The sequence below is a fragment of the Lithobates pipiens genome, unplaced genomic scaffold, assembly GCF_037356315.1.
Source record: "Lithobates pipiens isolate NorthernLeopardFrog02 unplaced genomic scaffold, aLitPip1_a1.2 Scaffold_10, whole genome shotgun sequence".
In the NCBI taxonomy this organism is placed as follows: Eukaryota; Metazoa; Chordata; class Amphibia; order Anura; family Ranidae; genus Lithobates; species Lithobates pipiens.
The window spans coordinates 32,321,165-32,336,686 of NW_027507686.1; the positions used below are offsets into that span (position 1 = coordinate 32,321,165).

The 15,522-nt window shown below is 42.4% G+C and overlaps 1 protein-coding gene across 1 annotated transcript in view; it reads left to right on the forward strand.

The window, feature by feature from the left end:
• LOC143929130 (mixed lineage kinase domain-like protein) overlaps positions 1-15,522 on the forward strand; it is a 35,656-nt gene that overhangs the window by 6,258 nt on the left and 13,876 nt on the right. The window contains exons 4-7 of the mRNA XM_077453395.1: positions 6,879-7,041; positions 7,124-7,221; positions 9,931-10,066; positions 11,845-11,929. Coding sequence (XP_077309521.1) covers positions 6,879-7,041; positions 7,124-7,221; positions 9,931-10,066; positions 11,845-11,929 — 482 coding nt within the window. The remainder of the gene's footprint in view (positions 1-6,878; positions 7,042-7,123; positions 7,222-9,930; positions 10,067-11,844; positions 11,930-15,522) is intronic.

Sequence of the window (15,522 nt, forward strand, 5' to 3'; positions counted from 1 at the left end):
GAACTTAGTTAATGGTCTAATTATTGATTTTTTATTTAACTCAATACATTTTTCTAATTGATAATATTGCAACCAGTCTTTTTTAATTTCCAATCCCATATCGAGTAAACTTGGCATCTTTCCATCCGTCAGAATCTGTACTAGTCTTACATTCTCCATCTTGTTCCAATTTAGGTATCTAACCCCTTCCAAAGCTGGCTTATATTCTGGGTTGGACATCAATGGAGTCAAAGGTCCAGTTCTGGAGGATAGCTTTCCCTTTTTCAGCACTGCGTCCCAGATTTTTAAAGTAGCTCTCACGAAAATTGGCATTTCCTTTTTTTTTGTTCTTAATTCAGGTTTTATCCAGGGTAAAAATTTAAGTTGTATTCCCGTAATTTCCTCTTCCAACGTTACCCATTGTTTGTTTTTCTTATGATGTTGCCAATTTATGATTCTAACCAATGATGCTGCTTGCATATATTTTACAAAATCGGGCAATGCCAGCCCTCCGTTTTCTTTTGTTCTGGTTAGTGTTTCTCTTTTTATTCGGCAGTTTTTTTTTGCCCATACAAAGCTACTTATAGCTTTCCTTAAATCTATCATGATCTTCCTAGATGGAACAGTAGGTAACGTTTGGAATACATATAATATCTTTGGCAGTATCTCCATTTTTACTATATTTATTCTGCCTAGCCATGAATATGTTATTTTTTTGTATTTTTGCATTTGTTTTATTATTTTGCGTATAGTCGTATTATGGTTTAATTCTTGTATCTGTTTCAAATCCTTCGGAATCATAACTCCCAAGTACTTGATTGCCTCTCTTTGCCATCTAAACGGAAATTCTCTTTGCAAGAGTATCTGTATTTCTTCTTTTATTGTGATGTTCATCATCTCTGATTTCTCATAGTTAACCTTAAAATTACTTAATTCCCCAAATCGATCTAATTCTTTTATTATATTAGGAATTGTTATAATTGGGTTTGTTATATACAGTAATAGATCGTCCGCATATACTGCCAATTTGTAATCTTTATCCTTGATTTTGATCCCTTGTATATCTTTATTTTTCCTAATTGCGTTAATTAGATGTTCCATCACAATTATATATAGTAGAGGGGATAAGGGGCAGCCTTGACGGGTCCCGTTCGATATCTTTATATATTCTGAAAGTATTCCGTTTACTCTTACCTTGGCTCTCGAGTTGGCATATAATGCCATAATCCTACCTAGCATTTTTGGGCCCAATCCTAACTGTATCAGTGCCTCCTCTAAGAACCGCCATCCCACCCTATCAAAAGCTTTCTCAGCATCTATAGTTAAAAGACAGGCCGGGATGGCGGCCCTCTGGGCATATTCCAACAGCGTACAGGTCTTTATTATATTATCCCTAGTTTCACGCCCCTTTGTAAAACCCGTTTGTTCCAATTTTATATGTTCTGGCAAGATAGGGGTTAGTCTATTAGAAATAATTTTTGAATATAGTCTGATATCTATATTTGTTAGTGAAATAGGGCGGAAGTTTTTACTTAATGTATGGTCTTTTTCTGGTTTTGGAATAAGTATAATGTGGGCTTCTGTACTCTGTGGTGCGAAGGTCTGCATTTTCGTTATAAAATTATATGTTTTTTTAAGTATAGATATAATTAGATCTTGGAACCGTTTATAAAACCTTGCTGTATAACCGTCTGGTCCTGGGCTCTTTCCCAGGGCCAGTTCGGCAATTGCCTGTTGAATCTCCTCTGTTGTTATTTCTTCTTCCATTTCCTCAATAATTTCTCTAGGAAATCTGGGTAATGCTGTTTCGTTAACATATTTTCTAATTTTTTCCGCCCTTTCCTCTTTTTTATTTTCCTGTTGTAATTCTATATTGTACAATTTATCATAGTATTTTTGAAATGTTTTAACAATTTCAGTTGGATCGTATGTCATTTCCCCGTTTGCTTTTGCGATCTTTACTATAGATGTCGTGGATTGCTGTCCTCTCAATGTTCTTGCAAGTAGTTTTCCCGTTTTATTACCATAGTAGTACCATTGTGTTCTGTTCTTATCTCTTATATGAAGGGACTCCTCATCAAGCACGGCCTGTAGTTCAATTCTTTTATCTTTTAGAAGTATGTTATCATCTGACTTCAAACTCTGTTTATGTTTACTTTCCAATATCCCGATTTGCAGCAGTAATTGATCTTTTTTTTGTTCTTTTTCTCTTTTTATCCTACATCCGTGCTTGATGAACAGTCCCCTCAGTACACATTTTAATGTTTCCCATTGTATAGGAGATGAGGTGCTATCTCTAACATGAGTTACCTGAAATTCTTTTATCGCTCGTTGTATATCTTCCTCACACTTTTTATCTTTAAGTAAATTATCGTTCAGACTCCACGTCCCTCTTGTTTTTTTATATTCTTTTATTTTTAATTCCAAATATATTGGTGCGTGATCAGACCATAAAAATCCTCCTATATCTGTTGTTGGAGTCATCAATAATCCGGATTGATTCAGGAAAAAATAATCTATTCTATGGTAGGAATCATGAATATTTGAGTGGTATGTGTAGTTCTTTTCTTTTAGGTGTTGTATTCTCCATATGTCAATCAATTGATATTCATCTAGTAATTCTTTAAATTCTTTTAGTTGTTTATTTCTCCTCTGAGAATGGGTATTAGTAGTATCTATTTTCATATCCATTATAAAGTTTAAATCTCCGCCGATTATTGTTGTTCCTTCTGCACTATCCATTACGTTCCTTAAAATTTTTATCCCTGTCTCAATTTGTTCATAGTTTGGTAAATAAAGATTAACAATTGTAAACATCTTGCCAAATAGTTTGATCTTTATAGCCAAAGATCTTCCATCTTTCCCTTTGTGCTCCTGAACTATTTGGTATAACGTATCTCTATGGAACGCTATTGATACCCCTCTTGACTTAGAATATGGGAATGTATCATGAATCCAATTAACATAGTATTTATTAGTTAATTTCGGAATATGCTCTGAGCGAAAATGCGTTTCCTGGAAAAGAACTATATTTACCTTTCTTTTATGGAAGAAGTTTAGAATTTGACTTCTTTTCGAGGGAGAGTTAAGGCCTCTTGCATTAAAAGAACAGATTTTTAACCCCTCCATGTTAGAGTTCCAGGAGGGGATAAGTTATTTCTTACTCTACGGATGATCTCACCCAGAAACCGAAGAAAAAAAAAAAAAAAAACCCTATACAAAAAATAATAATTACTCGTTACTTACACTCAGTCCTAATACATCTACTAATCAACTCACCACTTACTCCACTCTTTCCCACACTTACACTACTCTATAGTGACTTAAAAAAAAGTCTAACTTACTTAACCAGTAAGGTCCCTATTAAGAGGGAGGTAGTGGAACCACTGGTCTGAATTGGCTACTCGTCAGTTTTTCCATTGCCGCTTATTTTTTCATGTCTTCGTCAACTATTATTGCTTCTAGTATTGAAAGCTCATATCTTATTTCATATCATTAGGCTTCTTCATTTTTTCCCTTCTAGTCCGTGACCCCCCCCAAAAAAAAAAAAAAGTTGGGCTTAAACCCAATAATTTACACTTAAAAATGAGTTTAATTGGTAAAATGACATTAAAAGTCAAATTGAAATCAATAAAAAGACTATGGACATAGATTTTTTTTTACCTTGGGTGGGTCAAAACAGTTTGTAAAGCTGCCCACAGATGAATCAAAATTTGGACAAGGGGTCAGCCAAATTTCGATCTATCCATGGTCATTCCCAACTGGCAGAAGTCGCTCTAACAATTGACTTCTGTTGAAAGGGACTGTTGGAAAACTTCTGCTGATTCTGCTGATCAGTGTATTCTGGCAGTGGAGACTTGCACAGATGATTCCCCTATCCACCTTGATGCTGTGGATAGGGAAATTCATTCTTTTTCTTAATAGTCCTGAGGGTGCTCAAAAAAAAAAAAAAGCATCTATGGCGAGCATGGTTAAAGCAGTAACATCCTTTGTAGATTCATTTGCTCTGAAAGCAAAATGGCAACTATGTAGCCTAGTGGAACATGTTTTTTTAATGTACCCGAGTATCAATCTTGTCAAGCATTTTTATTTTTTTTTTAAGCATTTCATGATCATGGACACAAGTGCCGTGGGATAATATTAGTTTAAGCAAGAAATAATTGATTTATTTGAAATTGGAACAATTATTGGTGACTTTAGACACATTGGGGTTGATTTACTAAAAGCAAATAGACGGTGCACTTTGCAAAGTGCAGTTACCCTCTGCAAATGCAGTTGCTCCAGAACTCAGTAAATGAAGTAAGGCTTCACTTTGCAAAGAGTACCCAATCACGAGCAAGGAAAATGTTTGCTTGCACATGATTGGATGATGTAAGTCAGCAGAGCTTCTGCTCATTTACTAAGCTCTGGAGCAACTGCACTTGCAGAGTGCAACTGCACTTTAAATAGGGCAGTCTTTTGGCCTTTTTAGTTAATCAACCCCAATGGAATAACCTCCTGCCAGAGAGATCTGTTATAGATATCCACAAAGACATCTGCTAACTGCTATGCACATTTTTTTGGAATAATTGCGGGGATGTTATCAGGTACTGCAGCTTTCCTTGCATTGACAATAAAAAAAACTCTTACATCCTGAGTAGAAACCTCAAAAGGCAAGTCTCTGGGAGATACAGCCAGCTTAGTAATTGCATATTGAGTGCTCAAAATGGGCATAAAACATATTTAGATCATGAGAGGCCTTATATTTCTCCACACAGGACTGTCTCTTTTTATAACCTGTGGCTAAATGGTCTTCAAGATGGTCTTCAAAATGGTCTTCCAAGTGTTTTTCCGCATGGTGCTGGTTACTACCAAATCCCTTCTCTAACCTCAGTTTATACTTCTGTTTTACCTCTCTAATACTTGTCCTTATCCTCTCCCTTGCCACATTGTATACCTCCTCATCACCTGCCTTAGGCAAGGGTCTTTGGAATAGGGGTGGAGCCGAAAAACACGTATGCCCGCCCCTTCCCTGTTCTGTGGCATAGGTACAGCTCCGAGTGTTTAGAGGCAGACCAGCTTCAGGCGCCGTTTGTGGCATGTCACCTGGCAGGACTGGCTGTCCATTACCTGGCTCACCGATCTCCACAGGTCTTTCCTGCTGTGTTGGTAGTTCGCCTTCTCCTCGTATGCTGCTCTACCCTTGCGTAAGTCTAGTGTAAGTCTGAACATACCGTATATATTATTTGTGAACAAATTTAAATACTTTTACTGATTCAGCGCCTTGGGTATCTGTGTTCTCTCTTAGGCAAGTCATAGATCAGGGTTCTCAAACTGGTGGCCTTCCAGCTGTTGCGAAACTACAAGTCCCATGAGGCATTGCAATGCTGACAGTTACAAGCATGACTCCCACAGGCAAAGGCATGATGGGACTTGTAGTTTTGTAACAGCTGGAGGGCCACCAGTTTGAGACCCCTGTCATAGATGATTTGATTTTCTTTCCTGCAACTACGAGTTGCAGGAAAGAAAATCACTTGATTCCTCCATCAACACAGTCAGTGCTGATTGAGGAATCCCTCCCGCAACGTCATTGAGTTCTGCCAGTGGGGAGCCTTCCAAGCTGACAGAACACAATGACTGCTGTTAGCAGCTATAGCTTCCAGCTGTAATTGCATGCAAAAAAAAAAAAAAAAAAGTCAGGCTGGTTGTACTGAAATCCATTGATGACTTCAGTACAACCAGCCTGCTCATAGATGGATTAAATCTCGGCGGGTCCCTGCTGAACCAGCTGAGATTCAATCCATCTATGGCCAGCTTTAAAGGCAGTATTCTTATCTCTAATTAGAGTCCTTACCTCTCTATTTAATCAAGGCCTCCGATTGAAAAATTGACTGTCTTGACAGTTGCTACGTCATCCCCTTCTTACTAACATATGGCATTACAATAGAACAATACGTCTGCACACTAAGCGCATATCCCCGTATGGTAGTGGTATCCCCAAACACCTGCCAGTCCATCCGCTCAAAGCAGTCTTGGAAAGCAGCAGTAGCTCTGTCTGTCCACCTTTTAACTGTGACTATAGCAGAAGTAACTGTACACTTGGTGGTTTAAGATGTTATGTTACTGAAAGTTTGCAAGCAAAAAATTGCCCATGCAACTCTGACCCGGACTATCATTATTCTTGGAAAGAGAAAGTTCTATTGGCCACAATCCTGTGTGTACTGTGACAAAGAGATAGAACAACAGCAATCTCCTGCGCTCAAGTGTAATGTAATGCTGGAAGATGGATCTGAGGTCTTTGATATTTTCAATACAAGCACAGGCTTTGCTGCCTCCTGAGGGTCAGGGGAACCCAGTAGAGACACCGCAAAACACATATCAGAGCCTCTGAGGAAGAAGGGATCTTCCTTTGAAACGCGTCAGCCATCTGGAAGGTCCTGGGACTAGTCTCGATGACCAGATTGCTTTGTGCATACTTTGGACTCTAATATGCTTTTGTGTTTATATTTCCTTATTGTTAAAGATAACACTTGGGTAATGCGCAAGGCTGGTACGCCCTCTCTTCTAGGTTTTACAAAGAGACACATAATGGAGAAGAGTGGGCACCCGATCCTATAGCTGTAATCTGCTTTGGTCAAGCTGGACCTTGTCTAGAGTTCCCAGGGAGTTGATGTGATCTTGTTTGTTCCACTCGAAGCGAGGTTAGATAGGGAACTTCATGCAAAACTTTACAGGAGAGAAACAGAGAGTGTTGGTGGCCCTAAACTTAAAAAACAAAACGAAAAAAACATATAGGGGCCGAAGAGATTAATTCCCGCACAAGCTGTCCCATTCTGTTACAACACTACCTAGTGAAGGAGGGTTCGCTAGTAGTTTAATGACCACTGGAAAATTCAGGAATTTTTATTTTTTATTTCTAGATAAGCAGCCAAGCAGGTTGAACATCCGCATGATTCGGACAACAGTGCTGAAAAGAGGAGACCTGATTATGGACAGACCAACCCACCATCTGTACCGGGGAGAGTTCTACCGCACTCCTGTGGCCATCAAACAATTTAAAGGTCAAAGTTTACAAGATGAAAAGTAAGTCTCTGCCGTGGAACAAATACTGTATATTCCCTGGTGTCATCTATTGTAACAAGGTCAGACATTTTCTGTTTTCTAGACTCGCATGGAAAATGTTTTATTCTGAAAGTAAATATCTGAAGAAATTTCAGTGTTTGAATGTTGTACGGCTCCACGGAGTCTGCATCGATAAATCTGGTAATGAAAACAATTTTTGTTGTATTCTAGACTGAAGATCTCTGTCCCACTCCTGCATCCTTCCTCTGTCTGAGGCTCTATGCAGCTCTCTTTTCTCTCTCCTGTCCTCCTCCTCATATGTCCTACACTCTCTGCAGCTCTCTGTCTTGGTCTCCTGTCCTCATCCTTTCTCCTACTCTGTCTTATGCCGCGTACACATGATCGGAATTTCGGACAACAAAACCGTGTGTTTTTTTCCGAAGGATGTTGGCTCAAACTTGTCTTGCATACACACGGTCACACAAATGTTGTTGGAAATTCAGACCGTGAGAACGTGGGGACATACAAGACGTACGACGAGCCGAGAAAAAGAAAGTTCAATAGCCAGTGAGGCTCCTTCTGCTTGATTCCGAGCATGCCTGAGCTTTTGTGCAAAGGACTTGTGTACACACGATCGGACTTTCCGACAACGAAAGTGAAGTTGGTGGAAAATTTGCGAACCTGCTCTCAAACATTTGTGGCTGGAAATTCCGACACCAAATGTTCAATGGAGCATACACACGGGCGGACTTTCCGACGACAAGCTCACATCGAACATTTTCCGTTGGAAAGTCCGACCGTGTGTACGCAGCTTAAGACTCTCTTCCGCTTTCTGTCTTGGTCTATTGTCCTCCTCCTCTCGCCTCTTATATTCTAGACCAGTGGTTCTCAACCCTGTCCTTAAGTACCCGCAACAGGCCATGTTTGCAGGTTTTCCTTTATCTTGCATGGGTGCTTTAAATCAGAGTAAATGGCTTGGTATTTTTGACAGCTACTTTATCGAATATAAATTCCCAAAACATGGCCTGTTGGGGGTACTTGAGGACAGGGTTGAGAAGGACTGTTCTAGGCCATCTGCCGTTCTCTTTCCTGGTCTTCTGCCCTCCTCCTCTCTTCATCTCTGTCCTAGACTCTGTGTAACTCACTGTGTGTCCTCCTCATCCTCTCTCCCCCTTTTTCCTAGACTCTCCGCAGGTTTGTCCTGGTCCCCTGTCTTCCTTTTCTCTTCCCTGTCCGAGAGTCTCCACAGTTCTCCTGGACTTCCCTGTCCTCTTCTCTCTAAATGTAAAAAGTAGGTGGTGACAGAGAAAATAGGGTATGGTTTGGAGAAGAAGATCTTGTCCAAGTGTCTCATGAGTTGGATTCAGTTTTGAACCGCCTGATGGTCACTTTGCTGGCTGTATTATTCTGGTGAGCGTAAATTTTGTAAGCGTATGGTGGAGCACTTTTATCAGAAAATTAAGGCACTTTATACTTTCAGCAGCACAATGTTTGGCAATATACTATTGTCCCAGACTCTCCTTGGGTATCTATCCTGGTCCATAGTCCTTCTCCTCTCTCCTCCAATGTCCTTGACTTTCTCAGCTCTCTGTCCCAGTCTCCTGTCCTCCTCCTCTCTCCTCCTATTGTCACGTACCTGGTTGGTAAGCCTGATGGGTAGAGGAGGGCCTCTCGTATCACACCGGCTTGTGGGTCACTGAAGGTGAGACAGCAGCCACAGAAGCACGGTAAGCGCAGGAGTGCCTGAGATCAGTCCTGTAGTCTGTATGGCTGGTTGTGCAGCAGGCAGGCATGTTGTCCATGGATGGATGTGCAGCAGGCAGGCTGGTGGTGGTTAGGCAGACCAGGGCTGGGATCGCAGCTGGAGCAGGATTTGGATGTGGATTGCGGAGCAGAGCCATGACAGGCTGGATAAGCAGATGCAGGGTCAGGCAAACCGAGTCGGGAATGTTTAGGCAGATAAACAGAGCAGCAGGCAGAAGAGGAGTCCAAAACAAGCCGGGGTCAGGGTGCCAAGCAGACAGCGTTAGTGAGAACAAGCCGGATCAAGAACAGAGGTCAGCACAGGCAACAGGTCAGAACACACAGAAGCTGCAGACCAAACAGCAATGAGTCTATGCAGAAGCTCTGTTTAAATAGCCCGCCTAGCACCGATGTTGCGAGTGCACATGCCTGAATGTCTAATTCCGTTATACACATGATCTGACTATCCAGTTGGACAACCCGCCGAACTTTGCAGCGGAGGTCCGCCGGACTTTCCAAACGAGCGGACTTGCACACACACGACCACACATAAACAGACTTTCCAGGAGACAATGAACGTGACTTCAGGTACGACGGGACTAGAGAAGGAAGTCAATCTCGCCACCTCCATCGGCGAGATTGATACCTTGCGAGCCCCGTCGCCTGGTTTGGGTTTTAAGGGTAACCCCTACGCGAAAAACGGTGTGGGGGTCCCCCCAAAGTCCTTACCAGACCCTTATCAGAGCACGCAGCCCAGCCGGTCAGGAAAGAGGGTGGGGACGAGCGAGTCAAGTCTTCTTTCAAAGTACGCCAGACTTTTGGGACGAAAAAGTCCGCTGGAGCCCACATATGATCAAATTGTCCGGCGTACTAAGTCCAATCGTGTGTACGCGGCATAAGTGTACTGCGGACCTGTCTTTCCTGACCCATATGTTCCAAACTCTCCACAGCCCTCTATCCTTGTCTCTTGTCTCTATTGCTGTCCTTTTCCTTCCTCCTCAGTTTCTGGCTAAACGCCATTGAAATATTCCGCCTCGTCACCGTCCTCCAGAACAGCTCTCTGTTCTTCTCTTTTTTTCTCTATTTCCATCTTCATTTTCCCATTATCACTGTATCCTGGTCTTCTTTCTCTGTTCCATTCTCATCCTCTCTCCTCCTCTTATTAAGGCCCAGAAACCACCTACTCCCTGGTTATGGAGTTATGCGAGAAAGGGACACTACGGGAACTGCTTCAGACAGAGCCAGACTTGCCTTGGGGACAAAGAGTTCTTATGGCTCTAGACGTGGCCAAAGCCGTGTACAGGTATGACATCTCATGTCTAGGAACATTAATTGGTGAGCCAGAAGTGCAAAGATTGGTTGGGACAAAAGTCCTAATTCTACAACCTATGTAACAGATCAGGGTGTTCTTTCTTGAAGGTATTTCTGAGCAGGAAAGACATAGATAATCTAGGTATAAAAAGATAAAAGATCTGTTATGTGATTTAATTTGTTCTCATTTTACCTTTATACTTAATAGTACAGTGTAATAAAGGGTATAACAACACTCTCCTGGCCAAAGAATATCCCAAAATAATTCCACCCTAGAATAGTCAAGTCTCCCTCATCTCAGAATGCTGATGTCTGTCTTACTGACGTTTCCAAAAATATTAAGAAATCTGTTAATTGCCACAGCTAAAATTAATTTAAAGTAAAAAAGAATTTTGTTCCAGAATTTTGTAGAGTCATGACAATACTATTGAATGGGCAAGTGGTGTACATGTGTGGGCTCCCACAGCATGAGACAACAGACCTTATCATGCTCTATGTCTGAAAAGTTTGACAAAATATACTACATTGCCCAAAGTATTGGGACCTTTACCTTTTTGGTAATTTTAATGGCATCCAGTCTTAGTCTGTAGGGTTCAATATTGAGGTGGCCCACCCTTTGCAGCTATAACAGCTTCAACTCCTCTGGGAAGGCTGTCCACAAGGTTTAAGAGTGTGTCTATGGGAATGTTTGACCATTCTTCCAAAAGTGCATTTGTGAGGTCAGGCACTGATGTTTGACGAGAAGGCCTGGCTCGCAGTCTCCGCTCTAATTCATCCCAAAGGAGTTCTATCGGGTTGAGGTCAGGACTCTGTGTAGGCCAGTCAAGCTCCTCCACCCCAAACTCACTGTGAGCCAGGCCTTCTCGTCCAACATCAGCGCCTGACCTCACAAATGCGCTTCTGGAAGAATGGTTAAACATTCCCATAGATACAGTCCTAAACCTCGCGGACAGCCTTCTCAGAAGAAAGGCAGGTGCACCAATACTTTTGGCAATATAGTGTATTTCTTATTACTTAATGGTAACTGGAAGGAATAATCATTCAACAGTATTTTTTTAAAGGTTTATATTAATTGTAGTACTGAGAATTATTAGGAATCAACAGTTTGTAGGCAGGTACAGCCTATTTGCTCCATTGTAGGCAGCATTGCAGTTGGAAGGAATGGTTCCTCTATGGTTTCCTGAATCACTGGGGGAGCTATCCGATTGGATGCTACCCTATGTGACTCTAGCAGCCATCTTGGGTCAGGCAGAGCCTATTTAAGGGCTTGGCTCCCAGGCTTGTAGCGCATTTCTTGTGTGGGTAGTAGTATGGACTGGTAACTCATCTGACAGGGACAGTGATTAGTGGCAGGGAGAGGTTCCAGACCAGTAGGGAAAGGATAGGGACACGCCATACTTCCTGGAGACCTCCCCATTTGGGCACGGACTGGCCAGGCCACATTCCGCCCCTCAAGACAGATGCTGTCATACACCCAAGACCTCCTCTGCTACATATTGCATTCTGTAAGTATTCCCAGTAGGGGGCCTTTCCGCTGGGCTTGTGAATTACAGAACTTTAATACAAATTCTGTTCCTGCAAAAGGACTCTGAGTGTTTACTGCCGCCACACCATGCTGCATCTCCCCACAAATTTACAGTACAATGGTTTTGTTGTATTATTTGTTGAAGCACATCTTCTATCTGGATCTCCCATGTATTGTCCATTGACCTGTGGTGTGGGATAAATCTGACCCGAAATCTCTAATTGCAGTTTTCTCTTCATATCAAGGTTACATCAGACTGAATCCAAGCCCACAGTACATGGATGTTTGAGCAGCTCCAATTTTTTGGTGGATGGGACATTCTGTATGAAGGTAACAAATATATTCCGAGCAACACTTAGCCCACTATTGGGTATACACTAGGCTTCTCCGTATGTAATATACCAGGCTGACATTTTTAGACCCTTTATGCTTCCCCTCTATCCATCAGATAGAGACTTGTGGGTAGGTGCAGCGTGGTGCAGCGGCAGAAAATACTCAGGCTGGGTTCACATATATGCAGGTCCAGTTTCGGTGCAGAGCCCAGTGCAGTTTCCATTCAGCGGCTCAGGTGCAATTCAGGTGTGAATTTAACTCTGAAATCGCACCTTAATCTGACTATAAAACGCACAGGACCCTTTTCTAATTGTATTTGAACTGGCTCCATTGAAAGCAGGCCTGGTTTAAATTTGATGCAAATCGCATGCGGTTCAAAACGTTCATATGTGTGAACCGAGCCTCATAGTCCAGAGGCAAAGTAACAGGAATAGATTGTGATTAAAGTTTGGCAATACACAACAAGACTGAGAAAAGGGAAACCGACTGGCAACACTCACAGGATGTAACGGCGATGTGTTAGTAGCAGAAGGTCTCAGGTGTGCCAACAGCTTCTGTCTCGAGGAGCGAAATGTGGCCTGGGCATTGATACCCAAGTGGGGAGGCTTCCAGGTAGGATGCCTTGTCCATGCACTCCTCTGTAACCTTTCCCTGATGCTAAGCACTGTCCCTGACAGACCGGAGACCTGTCCCTACTCTAGCCACTCTCAAAATGTGCACCAAACCTGGGAGCCAGGGTCTTAAATAGACTCTGCCTGACCCAAGATGGCCGCAAAAGTGACATGGGGTGCCAGCATCCAATCTGATAGCTGCCTGCCTGTGACTGAAGAACCCATAGAAGATCTAGGTTCCACTGGACTTCTTCCTTCACCTGCATTGCCACTGCAGATGAGTGCCACCTGCAGTGGAGTAAATAGACTGCACCTGCACCAAGGGGCAGAGATCTGATCTACATCAGCTGAGAATACCAGCACACTGAACATGAGAACCCAGAAGGGCTCTCAGCCAAATGTGTGACCGAGGAACCCCTAACTTTGTGCAGTTGTTGTATGAACCTCCTCCAACTGTCCTGGATCCCAAAGGACTCTCCCAAGATCTGAACAAAGTCCTGGGACCCAGAACATTTTCCATGGTCCAGTACAAGTGCTAGTTACTCCAGAAAGTAATCTTCTGCAAAAGAAGGTGTGAGGGGGCTAGGTTATAGGGATCTTTTTTTTATTTATGTCACGAGCATTCGCACAGCCATCATGAACTCTTAAAGCGGGAGTAAACCCGCTGACATTTTTTTTTTTTTAGACTTGCAAGGGAAATGGTATAATGAGCTAGTATGCACCACATACTAGCTCATTATGAAATGCTTAACTTAGAACGAGCCCCCGACATCTCGCCTGATACACGCCGAGGGACATGTTCCCTCGGCGTGTCTCCCGGGTATCGTGGCTCTGGCGCTGTGAGTGGCTTTCTTTCTGGCAAAGTCCGGCGTCTGCCGGGCTTTCAGCCGAAAATCCCCTGTGCGCAGTCAGCGGCTCATTGCAAGGGGAATATCTCCTAAACCATACAGGTTTAGGAGATTTGTTTTACCTTATTATAGGCTTACCTGTAGGTAAAAGTAAAAAAAAAACCTATACAACCATTTTAAGGCCCATACACACGATCGACCTTTTTGACAACGGTCCGACGGACCGGTTTTATCGGACGATCCGACCGTCTGTATGCTCCATTGGACAATTGCTGTTGCTTTTTTTAAAACGGGCAAATGTTCGCTGTGCATGCTCTCAAACCTTTCGACAACAAATGTCCGATGGAGGATAATCCGATCATGTGTACACAAGTCCATCAGACTAAAGTCCAAAGTACAAACAAGCATGCTCAGAACCAATGCTAAACACCAGCCAACAATAGCAGAAGTTGACCAAAGGGTGGTGGTAAAGAGCTGAAAAAACACATGATTTGGTGAAAGTTGGCTGAAAATGTTCTGCCGTGTGTATACAGAACAAGTTCACAGCCAACGCCCATTTGGACAAAAATCCACGGAAAAGTCTGATGGAAGTCCGATTGTGTGTATGAGGCTTTACTGTGTTTTGTGTTTTATTTTAATTCATGACAGCTGGCTGGCAATTTTTTTTTTCTATAAATAGACCCCAAAATGTATCTAAACCAAACAACAAAAACTATTTCAGCTTGCCAATCCTTAGATGTGGTGGCTGCATTCGTTTTCTTTTTGGGGGCTTTTTTAAATTAATTCACACCTGAAGATTCTGCCATTAACACACTTCCTGCATCTATGGAGGAACAGAGTTGTCATCCTATGAAAGGACTTCAGAACACTCCCCCTTCTATCCTCCATCACGCTAAGCGGGGTGTAGTTTCCAGCTGATAATATTGTTTAAGATTTAAGTTGACTGCAGAAGAATGCAGAAAGACATCAGATTCCCATGTAAAACCCATCAGAGGTTGTTGTAGTTTACCATGCAGCTGGCAGCACCAGGAATTGTGGACAGGAATAATGTGCACATCTCTGAAGGGTCAGTCCACCTAAAATTGACATTTCGCCTCCTGAGGCAAATATTGGATGAATTATTCCACTGTAAAGTTTGCAGTGTGGTGTATGTAGGTTTATCAGTGTTACACATATGTTCAGAAATGACTCACTTGTCCAGCAGAAGAACGGAAGACACAGCTCCTGTTGTTAGATACAGAAGTATTTTTGAGGATTTACTGTTATCCTAGTGTGAGTCTAATGGTTTTGTCCACATGTTGGAACCAGTAAGCAAGCAAGGAACTTTACAAGTGAGATTGCTCTACTAGGTTTCCCAGTTCAGCTACAAGTTCTAGGAGTCTCCTTCCTTGTGCTAATTTCTCTATTACAGGGAACGTAATGCCTTCAAATAACTGCAGTAGGGGATCCATAATTTATCCCCTCTCCCATGGTGGCCCTCCTTGGACTCCCTCCCCCAGACCCAATGGACAGAAGGAAGGAAGGGGAGAGGGAATCCTTCTAGCCCCACATACAGTGGTGTGAAAAAGTGTTTGCCCCCTTCCTCATTTCCTGTTCCTTTGCATGTTTGTCACACTTAAGTGTTTCCGAACATCAAACCAATTTAAACAATAGTCAAGGACAACACAAGTAAACACAAAATGCAATTTGTAAATGAAGGTGTTTATTATTAAAGGTGAAAAAAAATCCAAACCATCATGGCCCTGTGTGAAAAAGTGATTGCCCCCTAAACCTAATAACTGGTTGGGCCACCCTTAGCAGCAACAACTGCAACCAAGCGTTTGCGATAACGTGCAATGAGGCTTTTACAGCGTCCTGGAGAAATTTTGGCCCACTCATCTTTGCAGAATTGTCCTAATTCAGTTACATTAGAGGGTTTTCGAGCATGAACGGCCTTTTTAAGGTCATACCACAACATCTCAATAGGATTCAGGTCAGGACTTTGGCTAGGCCACTCCAAAGTCTTCATTTTGTTTTTCTTCAGCCATTCGGTGGTGGACTTGCTGGTGTGTTTAGGATCATTGTCCTGCTGCAGAACCCAAGTTCGTTTCAGCTTGAGTACACGAACAGATGGTCGGACATTCTCCTTCAG